General features: G+C 55.0%; 1 protein-coding gene across 2 annotated transcripts in view; it reads left to right on the forward strand.

Annotated features, from left to right (window-relative positions):
- SH2D3C (SH2 domain containing 3C) overlaps positions 1–19,029 on the forward strand; it is a 49,365-nt gene extending 30,336 nt beyond the window's left edge. For both annotated transcript variants that reach the window (XM_019540685.1, XM_019540687.1), the window contains 9 exons: positions 8,680–8,808; positions 9,439–9,887; positions 11,699–11,823; positions 12,605–13,170; positions 14,382–14,497; positions 15,089–15,260; positions 15,942–16,053; positions 17,087–17,293; positions 17,878–19,029. In XM_019540685.1, the coding sequence (XP_019396230.1) occupies positions 8,680–8,808; positions 9,439–9,887; positions 11,699–11,823; positions 12,605–13,170; positions 14,382–14,497; positions 15,089–15,260; positions 15,942–16,053; positions 17,087–17,293; positions 17,878–18,053 (2,052 nt within the window). In that variant the 3' untranslated portion in view covers positions 18,054–19,029. The remainder of the gene's footprint in view (positions 1–8,679; positions 8,809–9,438; positions 9,888–11,698; positions 11,824–12,604; positions 13,171–14,381; positions 14,498–15,088; positions 15,261–15,941; positions 16,054–17,086; positions 17,294–17,877) is intronic.
- The last annotated feature ends 1,139 nt before the right edge of the window (positions 19,030–20,168 follow it).

Genomic DNA, 20,168 nt, shown 5'->3' on the forward strand with positions numbered 1-20,168 from the left:
GAGGGAGCCCGGGTCCGAGGGACCCAGCCGAGCCCGGCAGCACCGAGGCTTTCCGTGTCCCTCTCCTGGCGGAGGGCTCTGCATGCCGGCCCTGCCATTAGTGTGACCGGGCGGCGTGCGACAGCGAGGGACGCGCCGGCATGTGTGTGGCAGCACTGGTAGCAGGCCAGGCTGAGCCGTTGCTCTGCTGAGGAGGTGGAGCACGCAAGCCGAAAGGCGAGGCGCCCGAACCGGGCACCGCACGTCTGGTACCTCTGACAGGTGGCGATGCTGGTAGCGGAGCGGTGGTGTCTCGAGCGGGAGCCCTCTCGCCTGCAGCTCGCTCACCCAAACCCTTCTCAGGACATGCTGCTTCCTTGAGAGCCTCTCCAAGCACAGAATAGGGAGCGTCCCACCCCGCTGTCCATCACACCTCGTGTAACGATGGGGTCCTTGGTCTTTGTCTCAGGACACTTGCACAGCTCTGACTGCATCTGACTTTGGTTAAAGGATGCTCGGTGTGTCAAGGCCCCTGCCGTGATCCTCAGCTGCCTTGCACTTTGTGTCATGTGTGGGTGGGAAACGCCAGTCATCTTGCTTGGCACCCACCGTTGCAAAGGTCAGAGGTGCAAATGATGAGAAACGTGGGTCCATTCTTATCCGCTAAGTAGGAAACAAACAGCATTTACGCAAAAGGCACTGATGCTTCCAAAGATAAGAGTCAAACTACCTTTGGCTGGAAACTAAGAGGCTACCAACCAGCACTGTGCAAGTTAAATAAGCAACAGGAGCGTATTGTTCGTGTCCCATGTAACTCGAAGCAGCTTAAAAATCAAGGCTCTCCAGCTTAGAGAGCATGAATGCCTGCTCCATATGGGTATTGTCAGAGCCCCATCTGACCTCCCACTGCAATTGCTTGTCTCAGGCTAAACCCTGGGCTTGGTTTTCTTTCTTGGTACTATGGGAAAAGAAACTGCCTGAGACCAGACTGAGGAATCTGGAGAAAGCATCCCCAAGGCGCTACAGCTCCCCGGCTTAGCGCACCTTTTAACCAGCACGGGGTTTCAGATGCTCCAAGCCAGTGCTTCCCAGGGTTGATAGGGAACCACTGACTTCTGTTGAGGGACTGTGGGGGAGTGGAGGGACTATGTCCCAGCAGTATAGGGGTTAAAAGTGAGCCCCGAATGCTCACCTGGCTCTGCCAGATCTTTATCTCCATGTATTTGTGCCGGAGTCCGCACAGCAAACACTCACTGAACTCCAGATGAATGACTGGAGCCTTTCCAGCTGACAACAGCATCTCTGCCCCTCGACCAATAGCAATGCACCCAGCACTGAATGCAATGACATCATTTCAGGCCAATGGTAGCTCCGAAAAGGGATGCAGCAGCAGCAGCCGCCTTGAAGTGAGATAACTAATACATAGAGAGATGGATGGATGGTGTATGTACACACACACGCACACCCCAGCTGTGCCTACGCTAGTGGCCTGGACCAGTGGGATGGCATCAGTGTAGGTACCACTGCTCCAACCTACCTGCATGCTGCCATGGCCTCACTTTGTCCTACAGCCACATGGCACTGAACTATGGCATTTCAGCTGCATTGCCCACCAGCTGCCTGGACCACAGAACTTTTGCCTACATTTCCAGAACGTGAAAGACAACGGGCCAGGTGAGGCCATGGTCCAGACCTTGTCAAAAGGGAACTTCTCCGATCCCATCCTGAGGAGAGACTGGGCAAAGACTTTGAACCCATATCTGTCCTCAGTGGAGCCAGTGTATAGTGGCATCCTTGAGTGATCCACGTTGCTCAATAGATGGGTCATTGTGTTCTGTACCAGTCGGCATCTTTTGAAGATGCAGGACATCATTTCTACATGGAACAGAGGAGGGAACTGGTTTTTATTTTTATTGATAATCAAAGACCAGCATAATTGGTTGGGCTCATCACAGACTATCCCTAATCTATATTGTACGTGACCAAGGTCAGGCAAACAGTCCTGACAAACCAGGATGTCATGCTTACAAGAACCCTAAACAGGGATTCTGGTCTTCCTCGCCATAGGCATAGGGCAGAGCTGGAGAGCCATCCTGTTAGCCAATAGCAGTATACAGCAGTAAGCCCTGTTGACCTGTCTGGGATCAGTGGAGCAAGGTGGAGAGGAAGTTGTTGGACCCCGGGAGATACTAATGGTCTTGAGGCTCATTTGCTTCATGGGAAGTTCTTGATGGAATCAAGTCTTGCTTCTCTCATTCCACATCTACCTGAACAGGGTAGATTCCTTTTGCCTCCTCTCCTCAGTCGATTTCTTCCATGGGCCATTTAATGTCCAGATGCTGCTCTTACTGAGAACTTGGCTGCTTTGCTCTTCCACTATGGATTCTCCGTGCTGGTCCCTGCACCTGCTTGGAGACATCTGTATTGCTGTTACAGTGGAATGATAAAATGTGAAGTTGGCATGTCTCCAGAGGAGGGTCCCAGTAGGGACAGGTGGGCAGATTTTGGGATAAAAAAGGAAAAATCAGGAGCTTTTTGCATTGAGGGCTAGCCTCATGGATGATCTGGGGTGATCAGCTCTATGGGGAATGAAAGGGTTTGTGGGGTTCACAGGGCAAGACAAACTTCCAGACTGCCCAAAGCTTGAAGAGGGTTGAATGAGTAAAGCCTATGGTGATCTTGGATTTGAGAGGGCATCTTCCATCTGGCATTCAGACAGTATTGCCCACTCTAAAGGACTGTGCTACTTGCATGTATGAAAGTCTGCTCAAGATAGTTCTTTGTCCATCAGAGATGAAAACAGAGGCTAGACTGGAATAAGGGCCCCATATGAAGTCTCTTTGAATGAGATTCTGGTTGGTAGCCCTTGGCTACCACTTCCGTTCTACTGCATAAAACAGCGTTCCCAACAGCTGAGTACACTGAGCTAGGGCCAGGCTGTGTGGGGTGAATGTACCCCTACCTGGGAGACTGCCAATCCACCGAACTGCAAAGGAAGTGAAGCAGCAAAGCAGGGGCACTGGGCAGCTGGTGTTTTGTGCTGTGCAGGGACCAGGAAAGGGAGGCGGATGGAGATAGATTCCCCCTTCCCTCTTGCAAAAGCTGCTATTATTGTTTGCTCCTAAGGACCTGGAAAGCATCCTCAACCCCCCTGCCTGGGAAACAGCACCCAGTACACTGTCTGGGGCAGATGGCCTCCATCACTGTTGCTGAGCCAGCCTAGTGGCTGCGTTCCCCAAGCAGTGCTTAGCATTGGCCTTGGCAGCTCCTGATCTGGTTTTCCTAATATACTTCCATTATATTTCCTCCCAACCTCACTGTGCCTCCAAGCTTGGCAGGTGTAGAGCAGGCTGGGCTGCAAGGAAAGGCAGGGCCCAGCCTCTGATCTAACTGTGATAAGAATGACAATTCCAGTCCTGCCCCAGACCTGCCATTTGCCTGGGCTTTGAAAGACTTAAGGTCCAGTGCAAACTCAGCAACTGCACTGGGCACAGCCTTTTCTAGCTGGGCACTTACTTCATCCAGTTTCACACAGAAGCATTCCCCATGACAGCATTCACTTGGCCTTGGATTGCCTCATCTTCCTAGTACCCGCTTCTTGGCTCGCAGCCAGCTGGCACCATGCACTCAGGGGAAGGCCTCCTCTGAGACATGCTGGCAACTGAGGCAGAGCAGTCAATTGTTGGGATAATGGCTAATGGCTCTGTGGTGCATGGGCTGTTCAGCCAAGTGGCTTCCAGCAAACTTGACTCTATGCAGAATGCAGCCCCAAATGAGCAGCTTGAGCAGGGACTGGTGCCCTAGGGCAGGAGTGCTGCGGACACCATTGATGCCATTAGCACAGCCATCTCCAGCCATGTGGGCACGGCCTGCCAGAGGCTCACAGTGATTACCTTTACCCCAAATATCAAGAATACAGGGGTTGTGAACAGTGTGATGCAAGACCAAGAGGCAGCAAGCACAACAAATGCCTTGGCCAGGCCACCCTGAACTAAACGGGTGTTTTGTTGCATAGCCCAGCAGTGATTAGATTCTGACCCCACTCCTCAGCATAGCTGCTGGGGGGCGTTCTCTCATGGCAAACAGTCCCCAGATCTCATGACAACAATGCTTCCACTTCCCCTCTTTTCTGCTAGTGTAGCACCTGCCTATTGGAGCTAATGCCATCCTGGCTGCTAGCCAAATCCAGGCCTGGGAACGCTGGGTGCTGCTCAGTTTGTTTTGTTGTTCTCCTGCATGTGCCTGGGGTGGATTTGGGGAAAACCCAGCTGGATGGCACTGCTGAAGAGTAGCTAATCCTCTGCCCATGTGGAGCTGGTGGGAAAAACAAAATGCAAAACTGACTAATCTATTGAGCAAGTAGAACAGGGAGCCTGAGGGCTAACGCCAGCCCTGTCAGTCTGTGACAGGAGGCTGGAGATTGTTTCCTGAAGGACCACTTGAACAGTTTTCATGTCCTAGCTGCAGTGCAGTAGCTCCTGGATGCCCACCCAGCTGGCATCCCATTATACCAGGTGCTGTTTCCCTGGGGTTTTATTTCCTGCCTAGCGGGAAGGCATAAACCTGGATCTTAAAGGGCAGGAAGATGAAGGCACTTGGGGAAACAGCCCTAGAATGGAGAACTCAGGCAGGAATGTGCTCCCATGGCATCAGGGAGACCCTCAGGAGGCGAGATCATTCTGCAAGCCTGGGTCAGCCCTGCAGGAGAGGGTGGTGGAAGGCTGGCAAGTGGTAGCCTTTGCTGCGGGACTGCGTTGTGGTGGGGCTTTGCATAGGTGCTTGAGCAGCCCTCACACTCCATCAGCTGCCCACTTAGGCTTGTGGCAAAGGTTAGAGAGTGCAAGGTTGATGAAGACGGAGGGGAAAGTCCCTCCTGAGAGGAGGCAAGTGCCAGGGTGGGGGAAGTGGATGGGAAGCACCAGGGGCCATTTTTCCAGTGAAGCAATGCCATCACTGATTTTAGGCAAAAAACAGCTTTGAAACTTTTCCCGCTACTTGGACATCCCATATCACTCCGAGGGCATCATTGTGGGTACCCACCGGGGGCAGCAGCAACTTGCTTAGATCACACGCAGCTCCACCCTGCATGGGGATAGCCTGCTATATACTTGCTTCCCCTATATACTTGCTTCCCCGGGAGGGCTCTGCAGGCTGCTCACTGGCAGAGATCCTTACCCTCCCTCCAGCTGGGGAGCTTCATGAGGAGTTTGATTTGAAGCGCCTACTGCAGGGAATGAACCGAGTAAGCTGCTGCCACTCGCAGGCTGCTCCATGTCAGAGGATGGGGTTGTCATGGCAACCGCATCTGCTTAGGCCTGGGCCCCCAGGGAGGGAGCTGGACCTTGGCTGTATCCTCTGGCTACCACTTATTTTTAATAGAGCCCAGCTGGAGTAGATGAGTTTGCCCTTAGAAGGACCCGAAGACAGGGGCTTGTCTACCAGTCAGGAGCAAGCAGGGACCAGAGATCCCACCAGGCACCCACAGCTTCCACAGAGCAGTGGGAGCTCAGGGCCCTCTGATCCTTGCAGGCTTGGCCCCAGGTCCACATGTAAAAGCTCCAGATGTGCATGGAGGCAGGAGTTCAGGGCAATGGCGAGGTTGAAGGCAGCTGCAAGGTCTGCTCCGAGAGGGTGGAGGGAGGTGTGGCACTGTTAGAAGGGAGACTACTGTCTGGGACAGGCAGCTGAAGAAAACAAGAAGTCATACACTTGTTCTGTCCATAAGGACCAGGGGAGGTTGAAAGGAGTCCAAAAAGGAACATTGGGCATTACTGTTGTGAACCTAATTAAGGTTTAAACTGGAGAGGGATGGTGATGGAGATGGCAGGGAATGGAACAGGCCTCTATAGGGAGATGTAACCCCTAGACTGCAATAGAAGGAAGCTTGATAAGCCTCACAGCCAGGCAGGGAACCGACTTCCCCTGAGCTGAAGGATAAAAGGGGGGAAAAGCTCTATCAGCAGAATACATCATTACACTCCAGCAAGGGAGAATGACTTCCATGCTCTTGCTCTGACCAAAATGAGCCAAGCCCAAGATGCCAGGCAGGAAGAAGGGAGGGGAGATGGCTACTGTCTCTAGGAAAAGTGATGCAAAGGCAGAAATGTCAGCAGTGGGGGGCAGGGAAAGAGCTAGGAGTAGGTGACCGACTACGCGATCCCGTCCAGCCTCCACAGCCTGGCCCTAGCTGGATTCTGTTAGTCTCAGGGCTGCCAGAGTCAGCAGAGCCACCACTGCAGGGTACTGAGGGAGCTGTCTCCAAGCCATCGCTGCACTGAGACCTTGGCACAAGCCTTGCAATGCTGGCCCAGAGAAAGGGTGCAGCGTGCAGAGCTGTGCTCCAGGCCTCTTGGCCGGCACTACAGATCCTCTCATCATGCATGGGCATGCGTGGGGAGCGATACAGCCGGATGGCCGCGCACTGTTCTGGTACGCACCCCCCGAGGCAGGAGACACTCTGTGTAGATATTGTCCGAGAGCACCAGCACTGCCAACCCCTTGCAGGAAGGGGTCTCCCCGGCCCACCCCTCCTACATGCAAGCACATGCCTGGCTGTAATTATTCCCCTGCCTCTTCTCCAGCAGGGGCAGCCTGAGCTTGACTTGGCATCTGACAGCCCTCCAGGAATCCCATCACCTCTGCAGCTCTGGCCCTAGGCACTGCAGAGCTAAGGCACAGCCCCAGCTCCAGCTGATCAGAGACATTACGTCAGCTGTTGTCTCCCCAGGGGTGGGGAGGGGGAGAGACTGGGTGCTTTAGGCTCAGGTGCAGGAGTGCAAGTAAAAGCTCATTTCTATGCAGCAGCTTTCCTTCAAAGCCATCATTACTATTCATGATATCAGCGGGTGGACACAGCAGAGTTAACCCTTTGGGGGATGGGACACATCTGTTGTTTATACATGATCCCTCTTGAACTTTAGACTGGGCTTCCCCTGACAGTGGGGGGCGGGGGGAGGTTCAGATGGGTTGGCTGTTGCTTTGGCTATAGAAGTCCCTTCCTGAATGCAGCTGTAAGCATTGTGAGCCCAAGACAGTGAGGAGTGCTGGTACTGGTCTTGTCAAACCAGAGCAGGGAGCTAATGTACTGACCAGCTTTGCAAGGAAGAAAGCATTGGATTAGGGCTAGCAAGAGGATCCACTGAGATCCCACACACTGCACTGTGGGGACTCCAGGGGACTAGGTGTGCTCCCTGCCTGTGGTCCCAACTCACACAGCAGACAGCCTGTGGCAGGACAGCACGTGGCATGTCACATCAGGGCAGTCAACCTGCTCTTGTCTGAGCTGCTCTGGCCAGGGACAGAAACATGAAGTGTCCTGGGCTGAGAGGCAGGGGGTGAAGTTTAGAGTCCTGGTTCACGCTAGACTTCTTGCGTCACCGTGGGCAGGTTACTTCAATTCTGAAGAGAAGATATACCAACTTACACACAGGAAGGCAGTGTATAAAGCTCCCTGATGCATGGAGAGGGCCATCTAACTCTATAGTACAGCTCCCAAAACAAGCCCTCTGTAGAATCAGAGCAATCAGTGGTGCTGTGTAAAGACTGGCGCGTATTATAAGCCTCGCTATGGCTTGCTAATCCCATTCATGAACCAAGGGGAAATCACCCAACTAGAAGCTGGTGGCAATGGGATTCCCTCTGGCCTTGGTTTGTTACCCCACTGCTAGGGCTGGGCCCCTCCCTTGTCTTGACAGGCAACATATGGATCTTCTCTATAGTGTCCATAGGAAAGCATGAGCTCAGAGAGCTAGGCGGCCCCACCACAACCCAAAGAGGTTTTGAACCACTCCCAAGCCTTCTTGAGGACAAGGTTCCCAGCCCCACCTGATGCTGCCTTAGCCCTTGTTGTCTGGGTCGTGGCTGAGGGTATTGCAGTGGGCAGTCCCTCAAGCTGCTGCTACAGGGCACCCTTGTAATGCAGCCCCAAACCCTGTAAGTGCAAGATGGGCACTCCATTTCCAGCCTGATCAGAGCAGGATCAAGGGCCATGCTGTAGTGCCCTGCATCATACTGCTGACCAGGTCTCTGGCTCAGGCTCTTCCCTCCGATGGCTCTGCCTTCCCTTGCACTGACGTCATCATCTCCCAGCCTGCTGGGACCCACAGGCAAAAATAGTCTGATGATGTCACTCAGCAAGGTGGCAGAGCAGGCAGCACATCCAACGTGGTGCGGAGGAGTCCCAGGTGCTCAGGCTCGAAGCATATGCCGGAGTGGGAGGAAAGGGGGGCAGGAACACACCCCTGCTCCCACAGCCGGCACAGGCACAGATGAATAAGCATGCTCCCACGGCAGTGCCCGGATCAGTAGAGCGGCACCATCTGCCTGTAGGGTTACAGAGAGCAAAGAACTCTTTGCCACAGGCCTCTGGTGAAACAGAGCTGTTATCTTGGGTTCCTGTACTGACAGCTCATCCATGCAGCTGCCTCAGCCATGGAGGGGAACACTGCACAGCTCTGGTTACTGACACCGTGTACCATCACCCCTGCCTGAGCCCCAGTCCTCTACAGGCAGAGCCCATCTAAGCAACCCCCGCTCCAGCCAGCATTCAGAGGTGGAGGTTCTTATACATGAAAGAGCACCCACCAGCTAGTGGATCCCTGCATGGCAGGGGGCTTCTCCTGGGGTGGGGAAGAAGGGCATCTTATTGGGTGCCATTCTGCCACTGCGAGCCAGGCTGATGCACTCTTGTGCTCTCTCTAGTTCTCCAAGGAGAAATACATCCTTGACTCTTCTCCCGAGAAGCTACACAAGGAGCTGGAGGAGGAGCTGAAACTGAGCAGTACCGATCTGCGCAGCCACGCGTGGTACCACGGGCGCATTCCCCGAGAGGTGAAATGTGGGGAGGGGGCTGCGGGCTGTAGAGCAGCTCTTCCCCTGCCAAGGTGCTGAAGACCACATACTTCAGGCTGGCTTTAGCACCAGAGCAAGTGATACCCAGTGTTGAAAGGGCATCAGTCTGCCAGACTGGGAAGAGGCACCAGGACTCGCCACCAGCCCCTCAGCCCCAGCTGCAGGGTCAGAGAGAGGCCCCCTCACAGCTTGGTTCCTCCATCCTACACTGCAGGGATCTTCCCATGAGGAGACTGAGCAAAGCCAGGTGCTAGGAAGGAGAGAGGGGTCATGGCCCAGTGGTAGCCTGGCCTGGTAGCAACTGGGGAAAGTCTGCTTGCCATGCAGTCAGGGGTCCCTCTGAGCAGCAGCTAGACACAGCATCCAGATACCCCCTTACTATGGAGCTAATGTCAAATGGGGCAGGCTGGGGGGGAAAATGGGGAAGGGGAGGAAAAGAAAAGAAGTCACGTGCCAAGTGGTACCAAGTCCCTTGTAGCCAAGGCCTCCCCAGCCCTCCCTGGAAGAATGACAGGGCCCTCTCACTAAACCCCTCAATCCCTCCCCCCAGCCCCAAGCCTCCCTGTCCCAGGGTTGGCCCCACTGAGAGTCTCACCCTTGCATCCCCAGGTATCCGAGAGCCTGGTACAAAGGAATGGGGACTTCCTGATCCGCGACTCGCTCACCAGCCTGGGGGACTATGTGCTGACGTGCCGCTGGCGGAATGAGCCACTCCACTTCAAGATCAACAAGGTGATGGTGAAGTCCAGCGAAGGTCGCACCCACATTCAGTACCTGTTTGAGCAGGAAAGCTTTGACAACGTGCCTGCCCTGGTGCGCTTCTATGTGGGCAACCGCAAGGCCATCTCCGAGCAGAGCGGTGCCATTGTCTACTGCCCCATCAACCGCACCTTCCCGCTGCGCTACCTGGAAGCCAGCTATGGACTAGCTAATGGCAAACACAGCAGCCCCCACAGCCCTGCCAGCCAGAAAGGAGGGCACATCAAGAGGCGGAGCATCACCATGACAGATGGCTTGACTGCAGACAAGATCACCAGGGGTGAGGGGTGCCCCACCAGGTGAGAGGCCACCTCTGGACACTGGAGGGTTGTCAGGTCAGGGAAAGAAAAGGATTATTGCTATAGGGAAGCAGTTCACTGCAGGTAGCCTGTTGTTGCCCACAGCTCACAGGCTGCAACCCTCAGCTTCCTGCTCCCCTGTCCCTAGACAGTACCAGGAACCCATAGCAGCCAAACACTCTTGCTCAGTCTAGGTGGCTTAACAACCACCACTCAGTTTTGATTTCCTGGTTCTCTCACACCTGCCCATAGGCTGTGGGTAAGGCTACTGGGCAGCACACAGGGATGGCCCGATTGCCCCAGAAGGGGACAGAAGGGAAAAAAGTAGTAGCTCTTTAAGAGGTGTGTGCCATTAGGTTATCATAGACATGTAGGGCACAGCTGGATCCGAGGAGGGCATCTAGTCCAGGCCTGCTCAGAGGCATGAATCGGTGCACCTGCTGCATCCCTGACTGATCTCACCTCATCTTAACCCACAGGGGACAGATTCCCTTGCTGCCCTCGGTGGTGTCACAGTGCCTTGAAACACTGAAAAGTTCTCTCACTTTAACTTGCGACAAGATGAGCAGATAATGTCTCACCACCCTGCCCCAGCCCCACTTTCTCCAGCGGACACAATCTTTCTGCATAGGTCCCCCTTATTACACTTCAGGGTTCCCTCCCATTTGCCTAAACCTGGGGTGCAGGGATCAAGACAGGACAGACTGCTCCTGCCAAGACCTCCCCCACAAACCAAGTCGCACAGAACAGTTGCCCCCTATGCCTTGCTTACAGCGCTCACATTATTCCCCCAGAAGGGCACTCTGCCTTGTGCACAAACATCCCATGGCTGACTGACCCCATGTGGAGCTCCCCATGGCCCTGGCTCATTTCCCTACAGTGCTGCTGCCCTCCAGCTACCCAGTTAGATTTGCACAACCTATTTGCCTTAAGTGTAGCACTTTGCCCCTTCATTGAATTTCAGTGTATTGATTCCAGACCATCTCTCCAGTTTCATCAAGATCATTTTGAATCCCAAGCCTGTCCTCTAAAGTGCTTTCAGCCCCTCCCAGTTTAGTGTTGTCCACAAGTGCACTCTGCAGTCCATCAGCCAAATAATTAAAGGAAACATTGATTAGGAACAGGCACAGGGAAGAGCTTCACAGTACCCTGCTTGCTGGAGCCTCCCAATTTGACAGCAAGTTATTAGCAGCAGTTTTTTAAACACAGGCTTTCAACCACTTGCACACCCACTAAGATGGTTTCAGATCCCTTTCTCCAGAAGCTCTCACACAGCCCCAGCACATGCATGGTACCTTAAATAAGCAGCCCCATGGTGTATCCAGCCCTCCCCAAATGCCATACCTGTGTCTCACAGCACTCATCTTTCCCACCTAGCCTCTCTGGACCAGGTTTCCTCTTATTCCTCTATCATAACTCCAGTCTCCATGTAAGAAGCTCTGCTCTCACTGGGCATGGTTTATATAGACCTCAGACTCCTCCCACTCCCAGCAGTCCCTAACTGGAGCCACCTGTGTGGGTTATTGCTCAGGCCAGGCTGTTCTGAAAAACTGACCACTTACTTTAGTGCTTCAATGAAATCAGAGCTCTCCTGAAAACCCAGCCCTGTGTGCCTTCCCTTGGGATCTGAGGAGACACCCCACAGCAAGCTCGTAAATGCCAGGGTCAAACTCAGCATACAGACAGGAGCGTATTGCCCACTCCATACAGTTTATGCTGTGAATTATGCCTTGGTGTCTACCCTGTGCTCTCTGCATGAGTCATGTGTGCTAGAGGAAGTGTCTGACTGACATGCTTTCCTCTGTCCCCAGCGTGTCTTTACCACACCATCGAGACGTCATCCGGAACTGTGCTGTGAGCGTGGACCAGATCCAAGACCTCCACTCCCCAATGTCTCCCATCTCTGAAAGTCCAGTATCCCCAGCCTACAGTACTGGTAGGAATCTTTCAGGCACCAGTAAGGATTAAGATGTGCACTGGCTGTACAGTTAGGGGTGGACCTGGAGGAAAGGACGAAGGGGGTCAGGTATCCAGTGACACCAAAGGCTCTGAGCCCAGCTGCTACCAAATAAGGCAGATCTGGGCACACAGCACTGGTCTCAGTGCTAGCTCAGTGCAGAGCTTCCCTGAGACTCTGCCTGCTTTCCATGCTATTGAGTGCTGGAGCACTCAGTCTCTGTTGAAATTGGCCCCTACTCGCATCAAGGAGAAACCCACAGAGAGTGACAGTCAGTAACTACATCGGAGAAGAGACGTGCACACTACATTCACCAGTCTGGAGCCACGCGAGAAGACTGACTGCTGCCTTTGCACAAAGGCAGATCCCCTAGATATTGAGAAGTTTCAGATGCAGAAAACAAAGGGCTGGCCATCTACTACAGATCCCATGAGATAAACCGCTGCTGAAACAGCCAGCAGGGAGGGGAGATTTAAACCCAGGCGTGTCAAATTGGCTTGGCAGTGCTTTGTAATTTCAGCCTGTCATCAGCCATCTCAATTACAACATGGGCTCAAGGTCCTGCCCCTCATTTGGCCAAATGCTCTGAGCAGTAATAGGTATAGATGTAGTTTGGTGGGTCCTACGCTAGGTTACCGGTTGTCTGAGAGGGGACCACCCAAGGTCTGACCTGCTCTGTGTGCATGAGCACGCGCACATCTCTGTGCATTATACTCATGTCTCTGAGTTACTATAACAGGGTCTCTCCTGCTCTCTGCAGTGACACGACTAAAGCCCCAAGGCAGCCTAACCCCTGCCTCACCAGTCATAAGACGATCCAGCGAACCCCAGCTGTGCCCAGGAAATAACAACAAGCCGGCACCAGACCCAGGCGACAGCACTCACTCCACTCCCTGCCACAGATACTCCAGGGCCTCTCCTTCCCCCTCTGTGAACAGCTACAGCGACCCGGACACGGGGCATTACTGTCAGCTCCACCCCACCTCCCCCGTCAGCAGGGAGAGACCCACACATGACACCAAGCAGCTTCCCACGAAGAGCTACGTGGAGAGGCTAAAGGTGGAGGAGGGGCCCAGAGTGACTGTGGAGAATGGCTCCAGTGAGGTGGAGGCCGGGCAGAGGCTGAAAGGAGAGATGGACCTCGGGGGCTTCGTGCCGCCCACAGTGGAGACAAGTTCCTCCTTCAACCCTGCAGCCTTCCGGTCCCTACTTATCCCTCTAGAAAACAAGCCCCTGGAAATGGCCGTGCTGAAGAAGGTCAAGGAGCTCCTGGCAGAAGTCGATGCCAAGACCCTCGCCAAACACATCACCAAAGTGGACTGCCTGGTACGAGCAGCATGGCGGGGTGGCTTTACTACTTAATTTGATCCGCCGCTGCTGAGCTCACTGGAAGAGCTGGCAGCTAAGCAGAGAATCAGGCACCTCTGAGGGCCCTTCGTAGCCTCCCATGCCACGGACCCTGCCTATCAGCCCACAGGCTGCACATGGCACAGACCAGAGCACTGAGTGCAGAGTAGGGACTAGCAAGCCCTGATGTCGAATCCCAGCTCTGCTGCTGACTGCATTTGTGGGCAAGTGGCCTCAGCTCTCTGTACTCAGCTTCCCAGTCTGTAAAATGGGGTAAAGGGAGGTAACACTGTGCTGTGGACATGAAGTACCAGGCACCCATGCTCTGGTGCTGGAGCCATTTAGGGTGAGCTCAGTCTGTGCTTAGCCTGGCTGGGATCCCTGACAAGAGGATAAATGGTGCCAGTTATGCAAGAGACCACTGTGAGGCAAGGCCTCACCCCCCCAGGAATTGGACTAAACCAGTCCAGCTTGCCCCAGCCAGGTCACCTTGCCACTGCAGCTGGGACCACCACTGCTGGGTACCACCTCCCCCATCCACAGTACTGCAGTCCTCAGCACCCTGGGAGGAAGATGTGTGGGATTACCTTGAAGGGCAGGATAGGACAGGCCTTGCCATGAGCAATGCAGTCAGTGGCAGAACCGGGACTAGAACTTCAGGCTCCCAACACCTACCCATAGCCTCAACAGCCCCTGCTGCAATCTGTGCCAGCACCCCCGTCAAGGCTGTGTCCCTGGGCCCCTGCAACCTCTGCTGCCCTCCCCTGGCTTCTCCTCCTCTGCTGGAATCTTTATTTCCTCTGTTTCGCCAGAGCTCTGTCTCCTGGTTCCCATATCCCTGGCACCCTCTGTTCAGTGCCTGCATTCCCATCCTCTCACGATATTACTTGCACGCACACACTCAAGTTGTGTGTAAACCCAGACCCGGCAGCAGTTCTTGACTCAGCTCCAAGAGTGAGCTCAAGGGGCTCCAGTCCAGGCATTGATGTTTCCTTGACTGGGCCCCGCCAGCCTATATCCACCCTGACCATGCTGATGCTGGGCTGGGGGTGGGGGACAGGCTGAGACCTGAGCTCATGGCAGAGCCCATCCAGAGTGATTCCCGCAGTGTGGCCAAACTTTCCATACAATTGGCCAAGCCCCCCTCCTCAATTAGAGGAGCTTAATCTGCTTGCTGTCTTTGTTGCCAGGTTGCTAGGATATTGGGTGTTACCAAGGAGATGCAGAGGCTCATGGGGGTGAGCTCAGGCGTGGAGCTTCTCACATTGCCCCACGGACATCAACTTCGGCTGGACCTCCTGGAACGGTACGGCATGGGGAGGAAGCAATGGGCAGCAAGTGCAGCACTCCCTGTTCCCTGCAGCCACCTGGCTCCTGCGGGAGCCCAGGAAATGCGGCATCCGACTGCAACCCCTGGGTACTGTAGGTGTCAAGCTAGGAAAGTCTGGCCTGGGTCAAGCTGGGCTCCCTTCCTCCCCGCAGCAGTGCTCCAGGCCCTTATTTGCTGACAAGCTGGTTATTTAAATGGCAGTGACTGGTCCTAGCCTAACATCTCAAGAACCTGAAGGCCCTAATTTAGCCACACAACCCAGGCAGCATCCCTACAAGCTCCACACCCCAAAGGAAGCCCATTCTCCATGACACTGTCACTCCTGGGCCCTCTGTTGGCATGGCCAAAGCTTTCAGCTGTGCCTGCTGGATGGGGACTGCTGCTACCTGGCACCTGGTGAGCACCGTAGAGAGGCCAAGTTAAGAACACACTGCTCCTGGGGTCACAGCTGAACCCGAGAGTGAGGGGCGTCCTCTCCTGAGGATGCAGCCACACTCCCTTCCCGGCACTGGTCCTGCACTCCAGGTCACTGTGTCTCCTCACAGTGCTGTCACATCCCCCTCTCAGGTTCCACACCATGTCCATCATGATTGCCGTGGATATCCTGGGCTGCACAGGCAGCACGGAGGAGAGGGCCACCCTGCTACACAAGACCATCCAGCTGGCTGCCGAGCTGAAGAGCACCATGGGAAACATGTTCAGCTTTGCTGCGGTGATGAATGCCTTGGAAATGCCACAGGTACCAGACCCCCTCTTCAGTGCACTCCAGGCTCAGCTGTGCCCCTGTCCTCCTCTTTCCCTGCACCCCTTGGGGCTAGAAAGCCTGAACATGAGCACACAGGGATCAGGGGTGGACAGAATGGCATGAGATGCGGGGAAGATTCAGGGTCCATTTTCCCTGCAGTGACTTATGTAGGTGGGCCCCCCCGCAAGTTGACTGGCTCCCACATGGCCACAGCTGGTGCTTGTTGCCAGCTCTGTCATTTGGAGGAAGTGAACCCAGTATCCAGTGCGGTGCATCCAGTTTCATGGTTGCCCACCAGCGCCTCCTGGGATGAGCTGCTCCCTGCAGTAAATGAAGGGGGATTACAATTCTGTGTATGATCCACTCTGGCCTGCAGGCAGCCAGATGTCAGGGAGAGGTGCTCTCAAGGCCCTGGGGCCAGGGCTGGATCTGAGCGGCTCAGCCTTGCAGGTTTAGGAGTGAGAGGTGTGAGCTAGATGCCACTGGAATGGCCTGGAAGAGCACCGCCAGCAGTGAAAGGCTGCGGCCAAGCTGCGTGCAGTGACTCCCCAGAGCCCCACTACACTAGCCCATTCCCTGCCCTGCCTAGTCCCATGCAACTGACAACTGTGAACCCAGGGGCCCTGTGGAGCTGAGAGCACAAAGATCAGCTCCCCACTCTGCTTCCACACGCAGATCTCACGGCTGGAGCAGACCTGGATGGCGCTGCGCCAGAGGCATACGGAGGGTGCCATCCTCTATGAGAAGAAGCTGAAGCCCTTTTTGAAGAGCCTGAATGAAGGAAAAGGTACCAGGGACAGGGGAGCCACTTGCCTCAACTCTGCCCTTCCCCGCTGCCTTCTCAGCACTGGGGGCTTGACCCCTCTGCTTTCCTCGGAGCCTACAGTTCTCCCATGGCAGCCATAGCTGCTGCCTTGCCCCTGGAGTCAAAGGCCACCAAACCCCTGGTGCTATTCACCCCTTCCTTCATGAGCCTGCTTGGGGATGCCAAGGCACTAACCAGTCTCAGCAGGCTGCAAGGTGCCAAAGGCACAAGGCCCTGTAGAAGCTGCAGCTCCACCCCAAGGAGGGTCCAACTCCTCCCTGGTCCACGGGTCACACTCTTGTCCCAGCCTAGTATCTCCATGCCCCTGGCCTGCTCCTTCCCTTCCCAAAACACCCATTTCAGAAGGAAATAAAAATACCAGCTGGGCACAAACACAGTATTTGTGCACCAGGCACTGAATCCAGCCCCATCTGCTGCTGGGAAGTAGGTGCTTGTGCCAAGCAGACAGGAAGCTTTTGGAAAGACAAGCAGCCAGGCTGCCAGGAGGGCTGGGCATGCTGGGCACAGGGCTCACTGAAAGTGTAGTCCTGGCTGCGGGGGCCGAGGTGGGGAGCACAGACTCCACACGCCTCCGGGAACCTGCCGGGGCAGAAGCCAAGCATCTGTCTCCAAGTCTGATTTCAGTCTAGTTCAGGGCTGGTAGTAATTGTGCATGTGGCTGCGTATGACCCCCACACCAACCCCAGCTGGAAGGGGCAGGACTCCAGAATGATCCCCACACATGCCCCTGCCATCACTGGGGCTGTGTGGCCCCTGGTGGCTGAATGTCCCATGGAGACTGGGCTCCATGGATCTCTTTTATGTCAGGGCAAGACATGCTGTCAAAGGAAGCCATGACAGGTAAAGATCTTGCCCTTTCCTTGCAGTGCCAGATCTGCAGAGGACACTAGGTCTCCACATGATTTCCCACCAAGAAATGGCCCCTCTTGCTACCAGTGCAGCACTGGGTAGTGCCCGGAGCATTCAGGGTACACATGTCCTCATTCTCTTGCAGAAGGCCCCCCGCTGACCAACACTACCTTCCCGCACATTGTGCCCCTCATCACACTCCTGGAGCGGGACGCTGCAGTTCTGGACAGCTCTGAGCCCTGGGAGAATCTGGACAACGGTGTGGAGATTGTGTTGGCCCACCTAGAGGCTGCCCGGATGGTGGCACATCATGGGGGACTGTACCACACCAATGCGGAGGTGAAGCTGCAGGGTAAGGAGCCGGCAGATCTAATGCAGGACCTCAGCCACACTGCAGCCACCAAGGAGCACCAGCCTGCGGGCTGTGGCATGCTCTCCTTTCAGCTAGGGGTGGTCAGGCAGCCTCAGAGAGCTCCTCCAGGTAATGCCAAACATGTCTCTGGGGCTCCTTGGAGCATCGTATACCCTGTGCTGGCAGGGGTAGGACCCACGGAGACACACAGCAGGGAAACCTCCTGCCCCCGCTTCTCCACAGAACTGGGTTTCACTGCCAGAACTGGAGCCTTCCAGGTGGCAGAAGGGGCACAGCAGGGTGTTAGGTCCACAACTGTAAGTTTGGGGTCTGCAACCACTCCCTTCCCTGGGGACCAGTCATCCCCAGCTGAGTGCCCATGAGTCCCAGGTCCTACCACCCATACCCCCATCTTGTTGTCTGGACAGATTCACTTCCCCCTGGGATCAAGCTGAAGGAGCAGAGGAATCCCACTGCTCCCTACTCCTCCATTCCTTTGTAACTGACCTAGCTCCTGCATACTAAGTGCTCATGCCCAGGTAGCTCCACTTTTCTAACATTTTGGGCCCTTGTTTCCTTCGCAGGCTTCCAGAGCAAGGCCGAGCTTCTGGAGATCTTCAGCACTGAGTTCCAGCTGCGCCTGCTGTGGGGCAGCCGGGGTGCGGAGAGCAGCCAGATTGAGCGCTATGAGAAGTTTGACAAGGTCCTCACGGCCCTCTCCCACAAACTGGAGCCCTCTGTGCGCTTCAGTGAGCTGTGACCTGACTCAGAGCCAAGCTCCTGGGGGAGGGTGGCATGATCATTGCATCAGTCCTGTGGGACACCCGGCAAGCAGGCACCAGGTCTGTAAACCCATCAACTCGTTCTCATGCAGCCAGAGGGGCAAGGAGCCATGGCCCTGTGGGGACTACAGACCTAGGGGGAGACCCAGCCTGGCACAGGTGGTGGATGTGAGAAAGAGCCAAGATAGCATCCATCTTCTGCAGCAGAAAGAATGGGTCGGGCTCAGGCTGCAGCCCAGGGACTGGGAAGCTGCCTGGGTGAGGTCTCCTGAAAAGCCCCAGAACTCGGGGCACAGACAGGGATGGAGTTGGGGCAAAATCGGCCTGTGCTTGTTCCACATGACCAGAGGATACGTGCTACTACCCACCTTTCCTCCGCGATCTTGACATGGAGCAGGAGCAAAACATCACTTGTGGCCCCACTGTCCTCAGCTGCCCCAGCTGCACCAGGCCCTGCATACCTGCCTCCATCCTGGTGCAAACGTTTGAACTGTGCATGCCTGGATGGGGGGAGCTTTCCAATGCCTCTCCCAACTAGGACCCACCCTGCTGTTTCTCTGCTGCAGTCCAGGCTGAGGCACGTCCGCCTCAGCACAACACTGATGAAGCCAGCACTCTACTTACTCCTACCCCCGCCGCCCCAACTGCAAAGTGTTTCACTCACGTGCTCTTTGTCCAGCCCTGCCAGCTCTCAAGCCCCCTTGTGTCCCATTATCACAGCGCATCCCCACCTTCTTAAACAGCCAGTTCTCCTTGGATTTTTCTGTCTGTTGTGTCCGAGGCCTCCAAATTCTGCTTGTAAATAGGTTTCATGTTCAGTTTCTGATGTACAGATTTGCAAGGGACATTCTCATTGTAAATAATGTTCACATCATTTTGTCATGTAAATAAGTGTATATAGATCATAGGAGTTTGATTCTTACATACAATAAACTTCTATGATCTTCTTCAGCAGCATCTCCTCCTCTGCAGTTTCCTTCTGTGTCTGCTTTGATGCCGCGGGCACTTCCAGCATCTCTGGGGTTCCTTGTGTTCGTTTTGGCCTTTTAGCAGAGAGGGGATATGCAAACAGAGCAGTAATGGCAGGGATAGCCGGAGGTGTCAAGTAATCGTGGGGGCGGGGAATGGGCAAGGCTGAACCCATGCCTGCTGTTCAGCCCCAGGGCAAATCCACTTCATGCCGAGTTAATTTGGCTAATGCAACTTTATTTATAATAGAGGCCAGTTGTAGAGGGGGGAGCAACGACGAACCAATTGCCTGATCATAAACCATCAGCCCACAGCCTCGACAGTCTGCAGACAATGAAGACTCAAAAAAGTATCCTGGGAAGAGTTAATGTGGCGAATGCAGTTCAAGCTCCGTAGCAATCAGTTCAAGCTGTGTCACCAGACCTGGCTGTTCCCGGGGATCCTCCCGCTGAGCACTTCAGCCTACAACCTCTGTCCTCTCCTCTGAGGGCCATGCCCATCTGCCCTGCTTCTGACTTGGGCGATGAGCCCCTGGAACAGCTGAGACCCTAACGCTTTCCACAGCGCCAGCCCTGCATACATTTGCCCCCTCGTCCCTCCTGTGCGGCTCGGTGCCAGGAGAACAGTAGCGCCAGAAGCTACTGGCAAGGGGCCCAACTCCCCTGGACCCAAGGAATCCAGGGCTTGTTTCAAGCCTGCCGACGGGGCGCTCCTGCGACCATCTCCCGGGGCAGCACCAAGGCCGCTCAGGTCATGGAGATGGAAGGTCAGGTGCTGCTGAGATCATCCTTGGTGGCTGCAGAGCTCTTTGCATGAAGCATCTCTCCTATGCCCCATGCCAGGGAGGAGCAAAGCCAGGGGGTGGCATCTGCGGGCCACAGACAGCAACAGGCCCCGCAACGAGGCACCACTGTCACTTGGCCCCATTCAGGCGCTTCCCTGGCCAAGGCCCATCTGGTTTTGTATCAACAGAGAACAGAGTAGCAGAAAACGGAAATGTCCTCTATGATGGCCACCCTCCGGCCTAGCGCGCGCCGGGGGCAGAGGCAGGACCCACGATCACAAACCTGGTCCCAAGCCAGGCCAAGAGAGGCCACGCCCTCTCACTTGCCGGCCCCGCCCCC

This window comes from Crocodylus porosus, unplaced genomic scaffold (genome assembly GCF_001723895.1).
Source record: "Crocodylus porosus isolate Cpor-Errol unplaced genomic scaffold, CroPor_comp1, whole genome shotgun sequence".
In the NCBI taxonomy this organism is placed as follows: Eukaryota; Metazoa; Chordata; order Crocodylia; family Crocodylidae; genus Crocodylus; species Crocodylus porosus.